Source organism: Geotrypetes seraphini, chromosome 11, assembly GCF_902459505.1.
Source record: "Geotrypetes seraphini chromosome 11, aGeoSer1.1, whole genome shotgun sequence".
Taxonomy (NCBI): domain Eukaryota; kingdom Metazoa; phylum Chordata; class Amphibia; order Gymnophiona; family Dermophiidae; genus Geotrypetes; species Geotrypetes seraphini.
Genome location: NC_047094.1, coordinates 74,293,017 through 74,315,977, shown reverse-complemented (window position 1 = coordinate 74,315,977; position 22,961 = coordinate 74,293,017). Strand labels below are relative to the sequence as shown.

At 44.0% G+C, this 22,961-nt stretch overlaps 1 protein-coding gene across 1 annotated transcript in view; it reads left to right on the top strand.

Moving 5' to 3' along the window:
* Positions 1–16,351, top strand: part of LOC117368937 (ly6/PLAUR domain-containing protein 3-like) — a 65,376-nt gene extending 49,025 nt beyond the window's left edge. Inside the window, exons 3-6 of the mRNA XM_033962730.1 lie at positions 205–336; positions 750–929; positions 9,319–9,465; positions 11,903–16,351. Of these exons, the coding sequence (XP_033818621.1) occupies positions 205–336; positions 750–929; positions 9,319–9,465; positions 11,903–12,060 (617 nt within the window). The 3' untranslated portion in view covers positions 12,061–16,351. The remainder of the gene's footprint in view (positions 1–204; positions 337–749; positions 930–9,318; positions 9,466–11,902) is intronic.
* Positions 16,352–22,961: the final 6,610 nt, after the last annotated feature.

The following is a 22,961-nucleotide window of genomic DNA, read 5'->3' as shown; positions in this document are numbered from 1 at the left end:
CTTTTATAGAATTGCTCTTAGGCTACACTAGTCGGTGCCTAACTTTTAGGCACCATATATAAAATCAGGCCCTTTCTGCTCAAATAGACTTTAATGCTATTCACGTAGACTCTTTCTTGTAACTCTTTTTGAACTCTATTATAAAAATGTGAAATAAATGACCCAGTCACTACAGGTTATAAAGAGTAAATCTCTTTATTTTAGTGATTGGAGGTCTTGATTGCTACAGCTGCACAGAGGAAGAGGGCAAAGGATGCTCTGCTAAAATAATTAACGTAGTTAATTGTGCTCCACCTATGAACGTCTGCACTGATTTCGTATATGTCGCCAATACAGGTATGATACTGGCAGCAGGGGGGGAGGAGGCATTTTATTTAAAATTCTTTATTTGATTAAAGTAAATTACAATAAAACACTAAATAGACAATACAAATAGATTTTAAAAAATAATCATAAATTACATTGAAAACGTAGCCTTCAAATTTTTTTTTCCAAAAAATGATAATTCGATTATTCCTGAATTTCCCATAGGACAGAATTCCATAAGGAAGGGCCAGCTTAGCTAGAAGCATGCAGATTCATGGGGTAAGCTGGCCTGAGACAAAAGTCTGGTTCTAAATGTAGCCATGGAGGTAGTAAGGTACCTAATAGATGAGAGAGAGAAAACCATCTGAGGCCTAAACTCCACCAGTCATTTGTAGCAGAACACATTGGTTTTATTCTTGATTTTCTTTACTTTCTTTTGCCAGCTGACTTGAACTTGACCATATGGAAGAAAGGCTGTGGCTTTGGTCCCACTTTGGAATGGAATGATGAGGTTTTAAATGAACATCTTAACCATCAGATTGAAGCCAGGTCCTGCAACACCAGTCTCTGCAACAAAGATGTGATAAACTTACCACCATTGTCACCTACTGGTAATGGCACTGGTAAATGTCAGTTTGAAAGTGGCCCCCACAATATTAGGTGGTAGGGGTTAAGTGAAAGGCGTACTGACAAACGCCAGGTCCCAGGTTCAGTTCCTTCACAGAAGTTTCATTAGGGATAGAATCAAATAAGAAGCACAGCCAGGGGTGATTATATAAAGAATATATTATAGAAATAGTCTTACAGAAAAGTAATATTTATAAGCATTACAATTAAGCAGAGAGCATTACACTTAAGCAGAGAGCAAGCAGTCTCACTGCCTTACAGAGGTCAGAGGTAAAGAGGGACATAGAAGCTTGTAGTTCTAGGAAGCTTCGTGTTCCATAGATAAAGGGAAGGATAGACAGAGAGAGGGAGAGCCAAGACAGAACCAGAGTGCCAAGCAAAGAGCCAAGAGATAGTTATATAGAAAAAGAGAGAGAGAGAGTGAAGACCCCTCTCCTGATAGCTCCATAGAAAAAGAGAGAGAGCTGTGTGTTGCAGAGAGCAGGCTTTTATACCTTGGCTCAATATAGAAACCTGTATGCCCCAGTATCTTTCTGTTTAGAATTTGTAAACTGTTTGAAACAATGGTTAATTTAATTAACAAAGGAGGGTGAGAAACCTGATGGGATTAAGTCTCTGGCTTGATCTGTGCACCCTTGTCCTAAGCACCCTCTTAATCAGGCATTAACACCTTTTAGCTAGCCATGATTCAATCAGGGCTACTTGAAACTTAGAATATATCAATCAGGGCTACTTAAAACAGTTTCCCTGCACTAAGGGTCTATCTGCCTTCCCATGCCAGGGTCAGATTGATATAATCTCCCAGAGGCCTCTAGGCTGACATCTCCCATAATTTTTTTATTTTTATTTTTATTCTTTGAAATGAGGGCAAGCTTGTGGTACCCTCGCTTACCTCCAACAGTACGTCCCCTGTCTTGCAGAATCTCCAAGCTATGAAGATAGGTTGTAAACAGTTCCCATTACGAGTTCCCATTAGGTCGTATAGGCCATAATCTGGGCGGGGATCCCAGTATGCCTATATCTTACCCGTCGTTGAGCGAGTGAACGGTGCATAATGGATGAAGCTTTTTCAGGAGGTTCAGGTATAAAGGTACCAAGATGTCATAAGAGAGAGTATCTAAGTATGGGATATGGGATAATATTATATCTGACCCTGTTAATGGTAATGCAATAGGCCATGCCAAATTAAAACCAAATTAGGACCAAATTAGCAAGTGTCAGAAAAGATACTGGAAATACTGACAGTAAACTCTGGCTACAGTGCAGGCAGAGAGGCTAGGGCAGTTCATGTCATCTCTAAGACAAGGCTAGAGCCAGGCAGAGTTCAGTGGTAAAATGGCAAGATCAAGTATGCATATGTAATATCACATGATAGCTTATGCTATTAGTTTATCTTCTTGGGCAGATTGGATGGACCATACAGGTCCTTTATCTACCATCATCTACTGTGTTACATGTCTAAGCAGTACAATTGTACAAGAGCACAAGGTGAATTTAAGGCTTAGGAACAGGAAAATAGTTTAGGCATCAGGCAAAATATTTAAGAACCAGAGAGAAGAAATAAATTTCATTTTATTTTACTCATAACCACCCCCCTCCTCTTTTACTAATGCGTAGCGCGGGTTTTAGTGCCAGCAGCGGCGGTAACTGTTCGACGCTCATAGAATTCCTATGAGTGTCGGAGCAGTTACTGCGCAATATTTGATATTCCTTGGGTTTAGAATTTTCTAGCTTTCACAGATTTTCCACAGATTAGAGGAGTATGGTATAAATTAGAGAATGACACGGTGGTTGTTACCCGCAGCTAGCCGCAAGTAACCTGCCGAAATGGGGAAGAAAAAAATAGTGGTCTCTGCGGGGACGGGGACAAGGCCATTCACCGCCCCGTGGAGCAGTGAATGGACTTGTCTCTGCAGTGAGGCATTCAAGGATCGCGCGGTCCCCACCTGCCCGATCGCAGCGTTCGGCCATCTCCCTCCCTCCACCTCACCTTTGATGTAGAGCAGGGCCGGCAAGATGGACAGGCGCAAAAAAAAAAGCCTCCTTCCTTTTCCCCTGCTCTTACCGCCATGCTGCAGCTACTAAAGCCGACAGGAAATCTTTCCGACGTCAATTCTGACGTCGGAGAGGACGTTCTGGGCCAGCCAATCACTGCCTGGCTGGCCCAAAACGTCCTCTCCGACGTCAGAATTGACGTCGGAAAGACTTCCTGTCGGCTCTAGCAGCTGCAGCATGGCGGTAAGAACAGGGGAAAAGGAAGGAGGCTTTTTTTTTTTTGAGCGGCAGGGAGGCAGCAGGCTGGCTTTGGCTAGGGAGGGAGGGACAGAGGTAGACAGGCAGGCTTCGGGGGTGGGGGTGGGGGTGGGACAAAGTGTGGAAGGCAGTGAGAGGGACATAGGAAGTAGGCACTAGAGGCACTAAAGACATGGGAAGGATGCACTGGGAGCACTAAAGACAGGAAGGGGCTCTAAGGATATAGGAAGGAGGCACTGGGGGCACTAAAGACAGGAAGGGGCACTAAGGACATGGGAAGGAGGCACTGGGGGCACTAAAGACAGGAAGGGGCACTAAAGATATGGGAAGGAGGCACTGGGGGCACTAAAGACAGGAAGGGGCATATCTGCTGTCTATAATTAGCACTAAAGACATGGGAAGGAGGCACCGGGGGCACTAAGGACATAGGAAGGAAAGAGGGAGGGAATAGAAAGGGACAATTCCTGGGCCTGAGTGCAGAAAGAAAGGATAAAGAGAGAAGGAAACGCAACCAGAGACTCATGAAATCAATCACCAGACAGCAAAGGTAGGAAAAATGATTTTATTTTCAATTTAATGATCAAAACGTGTCAGTTTTAGAATTTATATCTGCTGTCTATATTTTGCACTATATTTGTCTATTTTTCTATAGTTACTGAGGTGACCGAGCTCGCGGAGATAGGGCGGAAACGGAGTTTTTTAATTTTAGTCCTAGTAGTTTGCCGGTCCACAAAATTATTTTATTTCTGCCGGTCCACGGGTGTAAAAAGGTTGAAAAACACTGATGTAGAGTATGCCGGCTTTCTTTTTCGCCCAGCCGCACACACGGCTGCTCGCGTTGATCAATCTTCTCCTCTCCTGTAACTTCCTGTTTCCGGTTGCATCAGAGGAAAATATTGAACAAATGAGCAACCGCGTGTGCAGCTGGGCGAAAAAGAAAGCCGGCATACTCTACATCTAAGGTGAGGTGGAGGGAGGGAGATGGCGGAACGCTGCAATCGGTCGGGTGTCCGCTGTTTTTGTATCACTGCCTGCCTGCGCTCAAGTTCCAGATCCTCCTGTTGCTCATTGTACTGCAGCATCTGCATGATTATGTGCTCAGGTGGGCATTTTTAGTGTGCACAATTGACCTGATTCGAGCTATAGGTGAACATGGGGGACACGTCATTGCAAGGGAGGACAAGTCAATTGATTTATTTTATGTTCTGTTTTTACTACAGGGCAGAGGCACTGAAACAGATTCTCAGTGCAGTAGTAGTAGTGGCAGGACTCTCTTCTGTCTTCATGGTGTTTCGCAGTACTGAGGCTTATATGGATGCTGCGGGGACGGTGACGGGGCAGTGACAGTGACAGAGCGGTGAAGGGGATGGCGGTGACGGGGCTGTGAAGGGGACGGTGACGGGGACAGATTTTTTTCCCCGTGTCATTCTCTAGTATAAATGAAAGCTCAACTCCTCTTTTGCTTACGCTGCTATTACAGTTTGGAATAATCTGCCTGTTCACTTTAGGACTGATACCAATTACTTAAGGTTTCGTGAAATTTTTTTTGACTTGTAGTAATCATGGTTTGATGATATTTTAATTATTGGTTGCCTTTCTATTTTCCCATAGATTTTACAGCCTCTTTGAATATAAATTGTCTTAAACTTTTTTGGTATAGTGAGATTAATAAACTGTGATTTAGATTAGATATAGAAAAAATAAAGAGCTAGAAACAAAGGCAGTGAGAAAGTTAAAATAGAGGGCAAGTTATTGTTGGAAAGTGGTTTTGTAAAACTTACATTTAGGCTCATTTTCAAAGCACTTAGACACACAAAGTACCATAGAAACCTGTGGCACTTTGTGTCTTAAGTGCTTTGAAAATCAGCCCAATTGTGTGTCTAGCCATATTTTCACAGCACTTGTATTTCGTAGATAATCTGCATAAGGTATCATTCTAATATGCAGTCCCAGGATAGTTTCCATGCACTGACAGCTTCTGTGATTTCCTTAACCTTTACCTATTGTATGTCCCATGGCATGGGACATACAGTACACGACTGGAACACAAAATATTTGAATTTACAGACTTATGACTTATTTACATTATGTTTACAATAGCCGTAAATGATAATGGTGAATAATACAAAACTTTGCTAAAATAATTACGATTGGAACCAGCGTAGCTTAAAATTTATTACGATAGGAAAAGGTTAATTTAACACCTTTAATGCCAGAGTGCAGCTTGTACCCCAGATATCTAGCTGATTGCATTCACACATGAAGGAAAAGATGTGAGGTTCATCCACTTCCAGCTAGAGAATGACACGGGGAAAAATTTTTGTCCCTATCTTCACCCCATCTCTGCAAGCTCGGTCCTGGTTCCAGTCCCTGCCCTGTCAGCTTGGTCCCCGTCCCTTCCCCCACTCCATCCCCGCAAACAGTTAGATCCCATCTGCACAAGTCTTGAATAGTTATGATTTTATATTGAACTTATTTTATTGAAGTATAAAAAGAAACAATATTCTGTACAATTATCATTTTAAAAACACCACTAATATAGAGCAAGGATCAACAAAACCCCTCTCTCACTTCCCCTATCAAGAAAACCAAATTATTACAGAATGCTACACAGAAAAATCATGGTAACAGAATACCACAGCCACACATGACTGGAATAGTGTTAGGGTAGTGCAACCAGGGCAACAGCCCCATGGTCAGAGAGAGCCCTAACTCAGCTGGAAGCTAAAGAATCACAGCTTGGGCTTTGTGGTCCCCAGTTATGTCTAACATCAGCTCTAGCACGATACATATTTCAAATCTGATATATTCTAATCACAAAATAAAAAAATAAATTTTTTTTCTACCTTTTGTCTCATCATTTTATTCTTCAAATCATGTTGGTCTCAGGCGCTGGTTTCTGCTTTCTTTTTTCTTCTCTTAACTCACTTGCCAGGGTCTCCTTACCATTTGACATGACTTCTTTCTCCATGCTCACCATCCATCTTCTATATCTATGTATGTATTGTTCCCCATGTTCAGCATCTTCCTTCTCTATGTCTCCTATATATCCCTTTCTAGTAGTGCTGCCCAATTCAGGAAAAAATATTTCGATTTGATTCAGCCTATTGAACCGATTTTTCGATTTCCTGCACAATTGGGTATTTTTTTTCCAAACATCCTGGTGAGTTTATTTTATAGCCTCTTCACACACACACCCCCCCCTTTGCCCTCTCCTACCCACACTGGTGCTGTGGTGTAAACAAAATAAACAAGCAAAAAAGACTTTTCCTCTCTCTCTTAAATCCTAGCTCAGCTCTGGCAGGATACAAATTTCAAATCTGACACATTATAATCACAAAACAGAAAATAAGTTTTTTTTGTGTTTGTTTTTTTTTTTTGTTGTTTTTTTTTTTTTTTTTGGTGGGGGGTTAACCTTTTGTTGTCTGGTCATTTTTCAAATCATGTTGGTCCTAGGCTCTGCAACAAACGTCTTCTGATAACTTCCTTGCCAGGGTCTTTTGCCCAGATCCACCATCTCTCCTTTTCTCAACTACCCTGTCATCCAGCATCTCTCCCTCCTTCCCCACCAGCTCTCCCTTTCTCTTTCTAACTACCCTCCTAACTAGTATCTCTATCCTCCTTACCATCCCTTGTGTCCAACTTCTCTTCCTTTCTGTTTCTTCCATCCCTAAATCACATTGTCCACCATCTCTCTCCCTCTCCTTATTTCTTCTATCCTTCCCCCATCTCCCTTCTCCATGATCTCCCCCAAGTTCATCTCCCCCCCTCCACCAAGTTCATTTCTCCCATCTATCTTCTCTCCATCTCTCCTCCAGTCCACCAACTCCCCCAACTCAACTATTCCATCTACCACTACCTTCACCAGAATGTTCAGCACCTGAATATCTTTGCATTTATCCTGTAAATCCATAAGTCAGTGATAAGCTTTAATAGCTTCTGATAATTCTCCTATATCAGTATTGGTAAGAATGTAGTTTTCCCAAATCTGACAGTGCTCATAGTTGCATTTGATGGCTTCTTGCAAATTTCGAAAAGCTTTAACTACCTTTATTTTGACGTTACTGTACAACGTGCTGCCAGTGGCGGTAGCGATCCACTCCTTGTGTCTTCTCTCCACTGCGGCCCGCCCTCAGTGAAAACTTCCTGTTTCCACTTGGGCGGCCGAATGGAGAGAAGATGCCCAGAGTAGCAGCAGGGTAGTGAATTGCATTCGCTACCGCCGCTTTTGTCTGGACAGGGAGGAGAGAATAAATACTTGCGGCCGGGAAGGAGAGAGCCTTGCTGCCACCGATCTGCACCACAGATCTGTTCAGGATTTCCCTTTGCCACCGGAGTCCTTGCTTCGATGTAACTTCTGGTTTTGCAAAACTGGAAGTTACTTCAGAAGCAAGGACTCCGGTGGCAGAGAGAAAGCCCGAACGGGTCTCTAACAAGGGGGCCAACTAATCAGTAAGTGTGATTTTCTTAAAAAACAAACAGATTCGAATCGATTCACCCAAAGTGAATCGGAGAATCGATTTGAATCGCAAATCGGGCAGCACTACTTTCTAGTATTTCCCCTGTGCCCATCTACCTACCTTCATCATCTCACCATTCTATGATCCCCTCCTCCTATGTACAATATCACTCCCAATGCCCCCCTGTCAAGCATCTTCCTTCTGCATTCTTATTCTCCCCTATGTCTAGTCATCTTGTCTCTGTGTCCATATACCACCCCATGCAGCATTCCTCTTGTTATCCCTGTTCCTATGCCTCCCATCCATTCCCACTATCTCCCCTCTTTTTATATATCTCCCTGTGTCCAGCTTCTCCCCTCTTTTACTCCTTTACACCAATGTGTCTCTCATACTCTCTCTTTCCTCCCTCCCTCTGTTATGTTCAGTATTTCACTCACTCTTTCTTCATCCCCTTAGTTCAGCTTTTCTATTTTCTTTCCCTTCCCTTCTCTCTCTTCTTCCTTGCAGGTCTTGCACCTCTCTTCCCTCTAGCCCCCTTCCCATGGGTCCAACACCTCTATCCCCTCCCTTCAGCCCCCCCCCCCCGGTGTGGGTCTGGCACCTTTCCCTTCCCCCCAATCCCAGACCAGTTCCAGCAACTGTCTCCCAAACCCTTCAGCTCCAGCCAGTCCTGCAGTCTAAGCAACCCCTTCCCGCCCTATTGCATGTCCTCCCTCCTTTGCTCTCGATCGCGGGTCAAAACCAGGAAAAAAGCCAACAACCCAATATCTGTGACTCCCCTGGGTCGGCCCCCTTGTGCCTCCTGGGGCGGGCCTACTAGCCTCATGGAAGAAGAGGCAATGTCACATGCAGGGCTGCTCTGGGGACCTTCTTCCGGATGAGTCTCTCCTTCCGATGTAACTTCCAGTTTCACCAGGAGGGACTTGGCCAGAAGATCTTGGAGCAGCCCTACGTGCATTATATTGCCTCTTTTTCCACGAAGCTTTTAAGAGTCTGGTAGGCCTGCCCCAGGAGGTGCAAAGAGGCAAACCAAGGGGAGTCACAGGATTTATTTTGCTGGTTCTGACTCGTGATCAGGAGCGAGGGAGGGGGCTATTGGACCCACAATAGGGAAGGGGGGCCTGCTGGACCCACGGTCGTGAGGGTGGGCTGCTGGCCAGGAGGGGTGGGAAGGGAGGTGACTCATGGCAGATCCATTGCCGAGACAAGGTCATTTAACACTCAATGGGGCAGTGAATAGCCTTGTTCCTGTACCTTCGGCAAAGGACAGATTCCCCCCTCCCCCCACCCGTTTCTGCAGGTTGGCTATGGCAAGCCGCGGGAAATAGTCCCAGTGTCATGCTGTACTGTACTTCCAGTTCACTGTACCACACTCCTAAAAAATTATCCACTGATTTATTTCTCCTGTAACTATAGAAACATTTAACAGAACCGCATAGTTTAGAGTAGAACATGTGAGAGGAAGTTATCAATGACATCCAGTATGCTTGTAGTAGATGGTATTCACAGGGAGTATGTCCTACTTCCTGAGCAAATTCCTGAAACATTGGGGATTTTCAGGATGAGGAACAAGAAAAGGACAGAACTGAACTTTATGTAATGTTTGTTCTGTCGTCAATAACTAATTGCAAAATTCACAGCTAGCTAATAAGACAGTGTCTTCACTTTTCAGACTTTGAAGACCCGAATGGAATGGAATGTTATTCCTGTCTCAGCTTCTCCAAGGATCGGTGTTCACCACAGAATGCTCGGACAATTAAGTGTACTGGTTACATGTCACAATGCTATGAGGGAAATGAGACAGTGTCCATAAAAAGTGGTAAGCATGATACAGTCAGTGCAGCTCTACTTTCATCCAGGTTTATTTCAGGAACTCTAGAGATGACAGACTCTGTAATCCACACTGTCTAGTCCTAGAAGTGAAAAGCTGCAGCTCCTTGTGACTATGCAAATCACTTAACCCAGTGCCTTGGTACAATATATATGAATTATGCTTGTAAACCACTGTGAAAAGCTGCAGCTCCTTGTGACTATTCATTCCAAAAGCATACTTGTATATGCCTGGAGGATGGCCGGCTTGAATCGGAAGCCGGGAGGCGCTGGTGGATGGCAGAGGCATCAGCCGAAGAGGGAGGAGAGCCGCACGGGGACTCTGGGGAAAGGAAACCACCACGCTGCAAGGGCTGCAGCACCCACAGGCAGGTACCCACCCCTGGGCCACCATAGTGAGAGCTCGTGTAGTGAGTCTACACTTATTTTGCGAGATGAAAGTTTGTTGAGTGTTTTGCTCGTCTTGCAAAACACACTTGCAAACTGGGTTACTCGCAAACCAAGGTTCCACTGTATATGTGTAAACTGGTTTGTTTAACCACAGAAACGCAGCAGATCAAATCCCTTCTCCCTGGTTCCTTGTGCCCATTCCCTGCACCACTGAGTCCTAGATAGGCAAAGTTGTGTATTCCTCTGCTAGGAAAAAAAAAGTGATCCCAGAAGGCAAGATTATAAGATAACATATTAATAAAAGCATTTAATCACATAATTGTGACCTGATACAAGCTGCAGAGTGCTAGATCTCATATATGCTTCTTGTGATTCAAGTATCTGTTGTTCTGTAAAATTGCTAGATTGAGTGTGGGGGGAGGGTATTAAAACTGTATCAAAAGTTGCCTTACATTTTCACCAGTGTGTAATTCCTCAAAGGCACCTAGGGCTAGATTCACTAAGCAAACCGCTTGTGAACCGATCAGTTTGTGATCCCTTTGCGACTCAATTTCCCTCTGACCCGATTCACCAACCTCTGTCCCAATCATTTACAACTCCGATCCTTCCATGCATATTAGTAAAAACCCATGCAAAATAGCCAAGCAATTGATTTACTAACAATTGCTTGGCTATTTTGAATTGGGTTTTACTATTGACAAACCCGACCTGTTGGTTAACTGTTACTGACAGGTCTGCTGTTTTTTTGACAGGCCTCCCTGTCTTTTTTATTTAATTTTTTTTTTTTCCATGACATAGATATTTTGCATGTGTTACACACGTAAAATATCTGCCCCATAAAAAAAATGAATAAAAAAAGACAGGCAGGCCTGTCAAAAACAATGTGCCCCCCCCACGAAAATGCCCCCTCCTAAAAAAAAGCAGGAGGGATGCCATCCTGCCATCGGCACTTCAAAAACAAAACAAAACACATTCTAATGCTGCCCCCCATCATCCGTCCTATCCCGTGTGAATATGGAAGAAGGGATGCCAACTCACTCCTGCCATAGCAAACCCACACTGCCATTGGCCGGGCCCAGGCCCACCCACACTCACCTCCTCCCCTCCCCATACCTCAAAAAGTTGGGAGCAGGAGGGGTGCTCAGTTCCTCCTGCTCCATAGAGCTGCGTGCAAATGCGGGTGTTAAGCCCTGCCCCAGGCTCTCCTAGTGGGAGGAACCTGAGGTGCCTGAGCCAATCAGGGCCTTAGGCTCCACCCCGTGCATCACATGATGCACCAGGGCAGGGCCTAACACCCACATTCACGTGGAGGAGCCCTATGGAGCTGGAGAGACTGAGCACCCCTCCTGCTCCCAACTTTTAAAAGGTACGGGGATGGGAGGAGGTCTTCGTCCGGGTCCAGTGGCAGAAGGGTGTGGGCATCCCTCCTGCCGTTTGTTTGTTTGGGGGGGGTTGGAAAGGAGTGGGGTGTTCATTGGCGGCGGAGGGGGCTGATGGCAGGAGGGACCGGGCATTTCTCCTGCCATATGTTTAGGGAGCATCGGGTGGCAGGAGGGAGTGGGCATCCCTCCTGCCATACGTTCTGGGCAACAGCCCTGACAACAGTGACAGGAGGCTGATTCTCCCGTCACCACTGTCAGGGCTCTCCCCGACTCAATCACTAACTGAGCGATTGAGTCAGGGAGTTTGTTTGCAAATAATTTGCACCTCCGTTCAAATCATTTGCATGCAAACACGATAGTGAATCAATCGCTGTTTTAAAATCGGCCAGGAATTGGCCAACAGCGATTGAATCGCTATCTTTTAGTGAATCTGGGCCCCAGTGATTTGAAATACAAGATTTCAGGTGATTAGGCAAAACTTGATCATGTTGGTTTGTTTATGATGTGATTACACAGCAATAAAATCTTATCTAGATTAGATTAGATATATTGCATTCTGGGCCAGCTTGATTGATTGGACTATCACCTTTTTTTCTGTGTGTTCTATTCCTCTGCTAGCTCATGTTAAAAAGCAGTGTTATTTTTTTCTTGCAGATTATCCTCCCCAAACATTTTATATTAAGAGTTGTGCCAAGGACGGTGTTTGTTTTATCAACTACAGCTATCAAGATGATCAACCTGTGACTTATGAAGGATATGGCTCCTGCTGCAATGAAAAATTTTGTAATGGACGTGACCTTACAGACTCTTAAGCTAATGCCCAAATCCCTTGTTCATCTGTTCTTCACCTCTTGCTGATATTGATTGATTTTTATACTTGTAGTACTGTGAAAGACTAGAGCAAGGAAAGTTACAGCTCTATTATCCCGTCCATGGCAACCCATGTTAATTACAGTGTTCTGGCTACTTCTGGTTCAGCCTGGACTTCATTTTGAGATTCTAGTTTGTATTTAACTTGGTATTTTTATACTCTTTAGACTTTTCTAGGTTCATAATTTCATAAAACTAAAATATATACTTAGAGGGGCAATGAATTTCAGAAAATATTCTCACTATAATACAAATGTATTCTGATGGCAGTTTTATAATATGATAATACCGGGTTGATTGTCCATTAATAATGTTATTTCCATTGCCTATGAGGGAAAGTAGGGATATTTATAGTTATGAGCTAAAAAACCAAAGAGAGGGAATCTGAAGTACACAATAACAGAAAGCAAAAAAAAAAAGTACCAAGGGCCTTCAGGATTGGGATAGCAAGTGGATCTATTTGCAAGACCTCACATGGACTGTGCTTAAGCAACTATGCCTGCCTGCATCAATAAACAAATGCTATCCAACAATGATTGTCACAATCACTGTTGAAAATTCATGCAAAATCATTGCTCAACCTTGTCACCGAACCAGAGAATTGCTGCTCAAACACATTGTTTCTGTGAATTTCCTTCAACCTACATCAAAGGTGAAGATAGCATTTGTATATATTGAGATGACAATATAGATTGACCCCTGATGCAGGCACAGTTGCCAAAACATGGCCTATGTCGGGTCTTGCTATCCCAATCCTGAAGGCCCTTGGTGATTTTTTTTGCTAATATTTATGAACTGTCATGCCAATAATTATAGAAAAGATTACCTTTGTGTGCAGCATTAATTATACCTTCACTATATGCCATATATATAAACTGCGCCCTCTGTACCCTTGAAAATATCAGTACCGGTGCCATTTCTGCAGGATTAGCTCAGAGAACTGTTGCAGAAAGAACTAGCTGGAATGTTGCAGTCGTACTCTGCAGGTTCCTGCATTGACACGCCCAACCTCGGCCCAGTCCGAGAACTGTCCTAAAACTCCATCGAGGTATTGAGCGTCAAGAAGACATCCACCTTCCTCTAGGGAGTACAACTTATCATCTCAACACTCTCTTCTATGATATACATCTACAAGGGCTGCCATTGAGAAGTATGACTCAGACTTGTCACAGTGTTCTGCTAGTGACTACCCTGACTTGTCTTCAGATGAGTCCTACAAGATTCCTTCTGATCCATCTCCTCCACCTCTTCAACGAAGGTCGCGCCTGAAAGTCTTTCTTTCTCAAAGTTTATAAGACAAATGGGACAGGCACTTCAGTTAATATGGAACCTGAGTTAGAGCCTTGAGCAGAACTCATGGATGCTCTAAACTACAAGGAGTGGCCCAGAGACTGTATAAAGGTTTCTCTTCACAAACTTATGAAGGAAGCCTTATTAAAAAAACTGAATCTCCACTTTGTCCCATGGCTCCATGAAAGTTGGATGCTCTGTATAGAATCCAATCCTGCTCAGGCTTCAACAAACCACAGCTGTAACACCAGTCAGTGATTGAATCTGCCTTAAAGCAAGCTAATAGTTCCAGAACTTATGCAAGTACTCCACAGGCAGAGAGGGCAGAACACTAGATAAATTTGGAGGGAGAGCCTTTCAGAATTCTAAATTACAATTTTTATATGACATTTTATTTAAAATCACTCATTCAAAAAAGTCATAGTTTGATCAATACATTCTTTCTGAACACTGAATGCGTACCAACATCCGACCAATGATCTCCTAGAGACCAGAAAGTGCATGGTACACTCCACCTTTGATTCCTTTGACATTGTTTCTCGTACGTCTGCAGCCTCGATTGCCATGTGTAGACAGGCATGTTTGTGAATTTCAGATTTGGATATCAACATACAAGACTATCTCTCCAACATACCTCATATAGAAGACAACCTTTTTGGAGAACATAAGAAGCGCCATCTCCGGATCAGACCTTCGGTCCATCTAGTCCGGTGATCCTCACACGCGGAGGCCCTGCCAGGTATACACCTGGCTTACCCTATAGCCAACCATATCTCTATATGCCTCTCTCAAGGAGATATGCATCTAGTTTGCCCTTGAAGCCTAGGACTGTCGATTCTGCAATAATCTCCCCTGGGAGAGTATTCCAGATGTCAACCACTCTCTGTGTGAAGCAGAGATCGAATAGAAGAGGCAACTCAAAAATTGAAGAGGCGTACTGATTTGTATGACCACTTTATCTTCTTCCAAATCAACCCAGTCTCAGGCACCAAGAAGATATTCTACTAGTTTCAGACGTTCTACTTACTTTTTCCCAAACAAAAGAATAGCCTACCTTCCACATGCACTCACTTTTCAAATCAGAGGCAGCAGAAAACGCAACCAAAAAACTCACAGCAGTCTTTTTGACTTCATACTAGAGAGCATTGTCAGACTTTCTCAACCATTACCTCAGATTCTCCCCAAAGGCAGTCAACTTACCCATTATACTCATTGGTGGTCCCTGATAACAACAGATCACTGAGTCCTTCAGTTGGTGAGCCTGGGCTATGCCCTTAGATTACAGAAAAGGTCATCCACTAAGAGAGTCCTATTTCATCTCCTATCAGAAGACCTTCCTTCACCAAGAGCTCTCAGCCCTCTTCCAGCAAAATGCCATAAAACTCAAAGTATTTCCTTATACCAAAAAAGACCGGAAGTCTCCGTCCAATTCTGGATCTCCACGCTCTCAACAAATACTTGGTGAAAGAGATATTTCAGATGGTCTCTTTGGGAACCCTATTACCATTGTTGGAGAATGCCTGGCTCTGCACTCTAGATCTCAAAGAAGCCTATACACACATTCTTATCCTCCCAGCTCACAGAAGATACCTTCACTTCGAGTGGGAACCCACCACTTCCAGTACAAAGTACGCTCATTTGGACTGGCATCAGCATCCAGAATATTCATGAAATGCTTAGTGTTTTTGGGTGCAGTTCATTTATGTGTTTTCCTTATCTAGATGACTGGTTGATCAAGGCCCCAACACCTCAAAAAGCTCATCTGACATGAATTCATCAGCACATCTCATAGAACTTCTCAGATTTGCAGTCAATTATGAGGAATCTCATTTAAAACCCACTCAAATTCTAGAGTTCATTGGAGTACTTCTGGATGCAATTCAAGCTCGTGCTTTTCTGCCACAACAGAGTTCCACACTCTGATACAGATCTGCAAGAAAGTCTCTAGCACATGACAGCACACCAAATGATGTGTCGTCTTAGCCACATGGCTTTCAAAGTTCACCTGATACCATTTACGTGGCTGCAACTCGGAGAACCTCAGTGAGCACTCTCAAGCCACTAGAGCACTTTCCCAAACCTTATGAGTGACTCCAGATCTTCATCCGTCTTTTCAATGGTGGTTACCACGGGCCAATTGTTTATTTATTTAATTTGTTTTCTATTCCATTCTCCCCAAAGAGCTTAGAACGGGTTACAGGTTAACATACATAATATGTATAACATACAGTCAGACGGATTACAATTTGTCATCCTTATGAAACATTGTGTTCATCCTAACTTTTACCTTAACAGAGGATCTAGTGCCATATACATTATGTATACATTTCATTTTTCCCATATGGCATTAGGCAAGGGGATTTAGGGGAAGAGGTAAGTTTTTGGTTGTTTTTTTTTTAAATCACTTTTCTAAAGTTTAGGAGCTCTTCAAGGGATCTGATTTGTGGGGGTAGTCGGGTGCCATGTTGTGCAAGACTTACATATATGCTAACATCAAGCCCTTAAAGATACAGCATTTGGCTATGGTTTAACCAGTGGACTGATGAGGAGACTGGATCAAGGGCATGAAGGTTCTTTAGGAGTCTGATTGCTGTGTTTTGTACATGTTGAAGGCAACATATGTTTTATGCTGTTAGGGTGTTGCAATAGTCCATGCGAGAGAAGACAAAAGAATAGAGAAGTTGGGTAAAGTCAGGTTCAGTGAAGTAGTTCTTATTTTTGGGAGTTGTTGGAAATAATAGAATGAGGAAGAGACTATAGAGTTGTGTGGGAACAAAAATCCCACCCATCCCCGTGAGGAATCCTTTCTGTCCCCCCTCATCCCCCCATAAAAGTTACCTGTTCCACATAAAAAGCAGGAATTACTTTAGAAAGTTTTGATTTTTTTTTAAGTCTTAGTTTATTTAAACCAACAATAAAATACAATTTTTTTTTTTAACACTCCCCTCCTCTCTATAAAAAAATATTTTTAGTAATAATCCATGAGTCACAAAGCAAGGGTGCACCTAGGAAAAGGCAGCATCATAAATACTGCAGTGAGCATTAAAACATCAATACAGTGGAACCTTGGTTTACGAGCATAATTTGTTCCAGAAGTATGCTCGTATAGCAAAGCGAGTTTCCCCATAGGAAGTAAGGGAAACTCGCTTTGATTCGTTCCTCCTCTCTCCCCCCCCCCCCCGGTCACCAGTGCTGCTCCATTCCCCCCCTTGAGGCCACCAGCGCTGCTCCATACCTTCCCCCTGCGATCCGGCATCCCTCCTGTGAACCGGCATCCTCCCCCCCTGCTTGCATTGCCCCCTCCCCCGTGATCCTACATCCCCCCTGAGCACCGAAACAACATCTCTTACCCCGATTTGGCACCAGCACCAACGCACAGTTCATGCCGGTGCTCGAAGATCCTCCGGCTGGGCTGGGTGGTGCGTCGGAGATCCTCCCTCTTGCCTGTGCTGGGTTGGATTGGGCCTTGAGCATTTGCGCATGCTCAAGTCCTTCTGGTCTCGCTCTCTCCGAGATTCTGAAAATCTTGGAGAGAGCGAGACCAGAAGGCCTTGAGCATGCGCAAATCCTCAAGGCCCAGCACAGGCAAAAGGGAGGATCTCAGATGCACAGCCAAGAGGGAGGTTCTACCGGCATGTCCTGTGAGTTGGTGCTGGTGCCGGTGCCAAATCAGGGTAAGGAATGTTATTTCGGTACTGGGGGGGAGGGGATGTAGGATCACAGGGGGGGAACGTGACTGGGGGGATGCCGGATCGCTGGGGCAGATGCCAGATCGTGGGGGGTGGCGTTCAAACTCGAGTCAAACTCGGTTTCTGAGGTGCCAATTTTGCAAATGTTTTGCTCATCTTGCAAAACACTCGTAAACTTGCAGTAGCGTACTAAGGGGGGGGCCGGGGGGGGGAGGTCCGCCACGGGTGCCAGCCCTGAGGGGGTGCTCCCGGCCTTGCCGTTCAGTCCCCCCCACTACCGAAGGACCGCTCACCCCACTGACCTTCCTGCACAACCTATGAAGCAGCCAGCAGCAGGATCACGATGTCAGCGATCCCTGAGCTGCTTGGGCACTGCTTCCTGCGCCGCGGTCCCGCCCCTCCTCTGATGTCAGAGGAGGGGCGGGACTGCGGCACAGGAAGCAGCGCAGGGATCGCTGACATCGCGATCCTGCTGCGGGCTGCTTCATAGGTTGTGCAGGAAGGTCAGTGGGGCGAGCGGTCCTTCGGGGTGGGTCGGGGCATCAGGCCTTCAGGGTGGGGCGGGCAGGCAGGCAGGCCTTCAAGGGGGGACAGGCCTTCGGGGGGGTGCAGGCCTTCAAGGGGGGGGCAGGCAGGCCTACAAAGGGGTGGGACAGGCCTACAAGGGGGGGACAGGCGTGCAGGCTTTCAAGGGGGGACAGGCAGACTTTTAATGGGGGACAGGCCTTTGGGGGGACCCTGGTTTAGAAATACACGGAGGGAAGGGAGTGTTCAAAGAGACGTGCATATGCCAAACTTTGGGGGGGGGGAAGAAATAATGGGTCTGAAAATAGAGGAGAGGGAGAGAGATGATGGACCTTGGGATTTAGGGAGGGAAGGAACAGAAAGGGAGAGAAATTGGACACAAGGGATGGTGTGGAGAAGGGATAGAGATACTGGATAGGAGGGTAATTGGGAAAAGAAAGGGAGAGATGGTGGACTCTGGGGTGGTGGGGAAGGAGAGAGAGATGCCGGATGAAAGGGTAGTTAAGAAAAGGGGAGATGAAAAAAAGGAAAGATACCAGACTTCCTGCGGAGGGAAGGGGAAATGGAAAGGGAGGACAGAGTTGGCAGATGGATGGTTAGCAAGAAGAAAGAAGGAGACCCTGGCAAGCAAGTTATCAGAAGAAAACCAGAGCCTTGGACCAACAAGATTTGAAATATAACCAGACAACAAAAGGTAGAAAAATTATTTTTATTTTCTGTTTTGTGATTACAATATGTCAGATTTGAAATGTGTATCCTGCCAGAGCTGGTGTTGGACTGCAAACGTGAGCTAGGATTTAACAGAGAGAGGAAAAGTCCTTTTTGTTTCTTTATTTTATTTACACCACAGTGCCAGTGTGGTTAGGAGAAGCCAAAGGGGGTGAAAAAGCTATAAAACCCAACAGGATTTTTGAAAAAAGTCACCCAACTGGGCAGGAAAATCGAATTGAAAAACCAATTCAATAGGCTGAATCGAATCAAAATTTTTTTTCCTGAATCTGGCAGCATTAGTTTGCGCTACTGTCTTAGACTTTAGGACCTGGGATTGGGGAGAGATGGCATCCTCAGTACTTTATAATGCAAGTGAAACGAGGATTTGGTCAGACTTTTGAAGGGTCTGCAGAAAAAAAATATTGTATAGGCCGGGGACATGAGACAACAGGAAATGGGAACTTTTCTTCCTTCTATTTTTGTGAATGGAAAGATGTCAGAGAGTTCAGCTAAAATATGTGCTTTATAAGAAAATATAATAATGTGTTTTATAAAGTTTATAGCATAGCTGGCCTACCCAGTGAGGTGTTCCTAGTGGTGGTAGTGGCAGCGTGTCAATGTGTTGAGAGGAAGAGGTGGTCTGGGAAATTCTGCTGAGCAAACTCCGGGCCCATTTCCACCCCCCATTTAGTCCACTCCACTCAACTGGTTCACACACTGAGTGGGTCTTTGGGTGTTGTTTTGGGATCTCTTCCAGTGGTTTATCAGTATCTCCTTCTGGTCCAAGGAAGGAAACTTTGTTATCCTTAGCATTGACCTACAGAATATGTTTGTTACAGCGTTGCTTGTGTGGCATTAGGCTATGTAGTGATCGAAAGAAAAAACCAGACCTTTGCACATTTTTGCACTATATGGTGGGTGTATGAGGAGATTCACATTTCCTGCACAGCTAAGTCCATGTGAAGTTACCTTGTGCTGTATTTGACATCTAGCAAGGTCTCTGTTTGAAAGGAAAGATCTAAACTTAAAAATTAAGTGGCCAGAAGTTATGGTAAAAGCAGATAGTGTAGCTGGTTTTAAGAAAGATTTGGACAAATTCCTGGAGGAAAAGTCCATAATTTGTTATTAAGACATGGAGCGGTAGCATGGAATGTTGCTACTCTTTGGGTTTTGACCAGGTATTAGTGTCCTGGATTGGCTACCATGAGAATGGGCATGATGGACCATTGGTCTGTCCCAGTTATGCTATTCTTATGTTATGTTCTCATCTGTAGGGGCCTTTGTTTTCACTTCTTATTTTAATGTATTTTTTTTCTGGGAACTTATCAGTGTTTTTTATAATTGGAACAAAAATGGAAGAGAATTAATGTGTGTGGGATGAGGGGGTAACTAATTTCTTCAACTAAATAATTCAATCCACCTCAAACAGACATAGGAGAACTCACGCACCATTCACACACCCTCCAACCAAAAACGTCAAAAGAAAAAAACTGTTCGACAACCTCCTAGCCATTCGAGCTGCAACACTCGACCCCCAACTCTACATCCTATTGACCTCGACCACAGACTACAAAACCTTCAAAAAGAAATAAAACCCACACTATTCAAAAAACACATAAAACCGAACTAACACAATCAGAACTGTCCCAAGCATCACCTGCAACTACTCCATATGTACTTCTGATGTCATGACAATTCAGACATAATTTATGTTATGTTATGTTTGGAATATAAGAAAATTTTCACTGCCTGTTTCTATTCTGACCATTTATTCCGTTTCATGGTCATTACAAAAAATATTTTTTTACATGGGGGGGGGGGGGATGTCAAAAAATGATGGGCCCCGGGTGCCACATACCCTAGGTACGCCACTGCAAACTGGTACACTCGTAAACCAAGGTTTGACTATATACCCATTGTTAAACTGAAACCAGATTCATACAGATCGATCCTGCACAGTCAATGCTAAAAGAAAACAGTCATTTTCTTACATACAGATACACCACAGATCAGATGCTGCTCTCCTCTTAGCGTAGGACTTAAAACTTCTGGTTAGAACTAACTGAAGCAAATTTCATGGTTGGGAAAAAAAAAAAAAGGTTTTGCAAATCACTGCAAAAATTCATAAGAGACTGCACTGCTTGCACCAGGGAACCATCAAGCCTTAGGCAAACAAGAGGCTCTGAAAAGCTGCCGTGCATTTACAGTACACAAATTGGGGGGTGGGGGTTAAGATGAAAACAGGCAATACAATACTACTACTACTAATAATAATAGATGTCAGCGGAGCTTGTGCTCTGATTGATCAGTCAGGTGCTGATGCTTTCAGCTCGTGGAACGAGCTTGTCCTCCTGCTCTAGCATTATGCAGGCTGTCCTCCTGCTCTACCCTGCACGTGACACCTCCCAATGAATCAGCAGCAACAGTCTCTGTCACATAGGAAGTGAACTCAGCACGTAGGCATACAAACTCTGTGCCTTTGTGCTGAGCTCCATGTCTATGTGACAGACTTGCTGATTTGTCAGGAGCTCAGTGTGGTGCCGGACCGGAAATTAGGTAGGCCTTGCGATAGGTACCCCGGGTCCATCCCCAAGGGAGTCCTATCGGCCTGGGAGGGGTCCCTGTGGGAGTCTTGACCTCGGGGAGGGGGGGGGGGAATCCCCAAGGGACTTGTTCCCGTGCAGACCTGTAGAAGAGACCACTTGTGAAATATGGCTGGCGAAAGATAAGTTAGAGTCGAATATTCCTAAACTGCTTACTTGGTCTTTTGCAGTTATGTTAGTTGATTCCCAAAGAAGAGAGGGATGGGTGTAAATGCAGAGCCAAAGGAGTTCTGTTTTAGAGGCATTTAGTTGTAGCTTGTTAATGGTCATCTGAGAGGCAGTTGCGAAGTTTTGCAATCTGGGAATTTTATTTTTTCCCCAGTGGAATATATAGCTGGATGTCAGCAAAGAAGTGAACCTGGTTTTGGAATTTGTGTGTTATGTCTAGGTCAGGTCTAATGTAGAGATTAAATAGTAGAGGGGATAGTAGACCACCCTGAGTTATGCTGTATTTGATTGGTTTTGGTTTTGATAGGTCAGTATCAAGTAGTACAGATTGGGTCCTATTGCACAGGAAGGAGGTGAACCAGCATAGTGCAGTGTCTTGGATACCAATTTTGAAGAGTCGCGTAATGAGGAAAGCATGGTTGATAGTGTTGAAGGCTGCACTGAGGTCCAGTAACATCAGCAGGATATCATTTCCCTTATCCATAAGTTTCCAGCAGTCGTCGATGTCGAGGGCTGTTTTAGTGCTATGGTATTTTCTGAATCCTGACTAGAAGGTGGATAGAGCTTGTTTGTTATTGAATGAGTATAGTTGATTAAGTACAGTTTTGTCCAAGATCTTGGAGATAAAGGGTAGGTTGGAGACAGGTCTGAAGTTGCTGGGCACGTTGGGGTCAAGTGTAAGGTTTTTTTAGGATGGGTCTGATGATAGCCAGTTTCCAGTTTGTGAGTAATAAGCCTGATTGTTTTTGAAAGGCCTTCTATTCCATATTTCACCACATCAAAAAATATTAACAACAGATGATTCCATACTCGGTTGGGGCTCCTTCAGTTGCTTGAGATCTCAGTGTTATATTTTCTACTCTGATGAAGCTTCCTTTTGAACCACTTGCATCTTCATCTCTCAAACATCTCACTTAGAAAGTTACCTTCCTCATATCTTACATCAACACGCCGAGTAATTGAACTTCAAGCACTCATCTCGGATCCTCTGTACACAATATTCTGCCATGATAGAATGGTCCTTCACACTCATTCCAAGTTTCTGCTGAAGGTTGTCTTAGAATTCCATCTTAACCAGTCTATAGTTCTTCTTGTCTTTTTTTCCAAGACCACATTCTCACTCTGGTGAAGCAGCACTCCACACATTGGGCTGCAAACATGCTCTTGCTTATTACTTGAATCAGACCAAACCTCACAGAACTTCCACTCAACTGTTCAATCCTAAACAACTTGGAACTCCTGTCACCAAGAGAACCATCTCCACATGGCTGGCTGGCTGACTATATCTCCTTTTGCTATGCATAAGCTTGAAGGCTGTGTCACTGTACATAAAATCTGAGCAATGGCAACTTCAGTAGCTCATCTATGTTCTACGTTCTACTCCCATTCAGGACATCAGTAAAGCAGCCATTTGGTCCTCAGTACATACCTTCACATCCCACTACTGTTTGGAAAATCATTCCAGACAGGGTAGTTGGTTCAGCAGTTTTCCAAAATGTATTCTCCACTTAGATCAGTGATCTCAAACTTGCGGCCCATCAGGTACTATTTTGAGACCCTCGGTATGTTTATCATAATCACAAAAGTAAAATAAAACAGTTTCTTGATCATATGTCTCTTTAGCTATAAATTACAATATTATTATTAAGACTTAGCCACAAGGAAAGATTTATAAACTATAAAGAATTTTACCTCATGAAAAACTGTAATTTATTTAATAAGACATTAACTATTCTTTCTGAGGCCCTCCAACTACCTACAAATTCAAAATGTGGCCCTGCAAAGGGTTTGAGTTTCAGACCACTGACTTAGATGCTAACTTTACTCCAACCCATTTGGTTTTGCCAGGCTCATGGT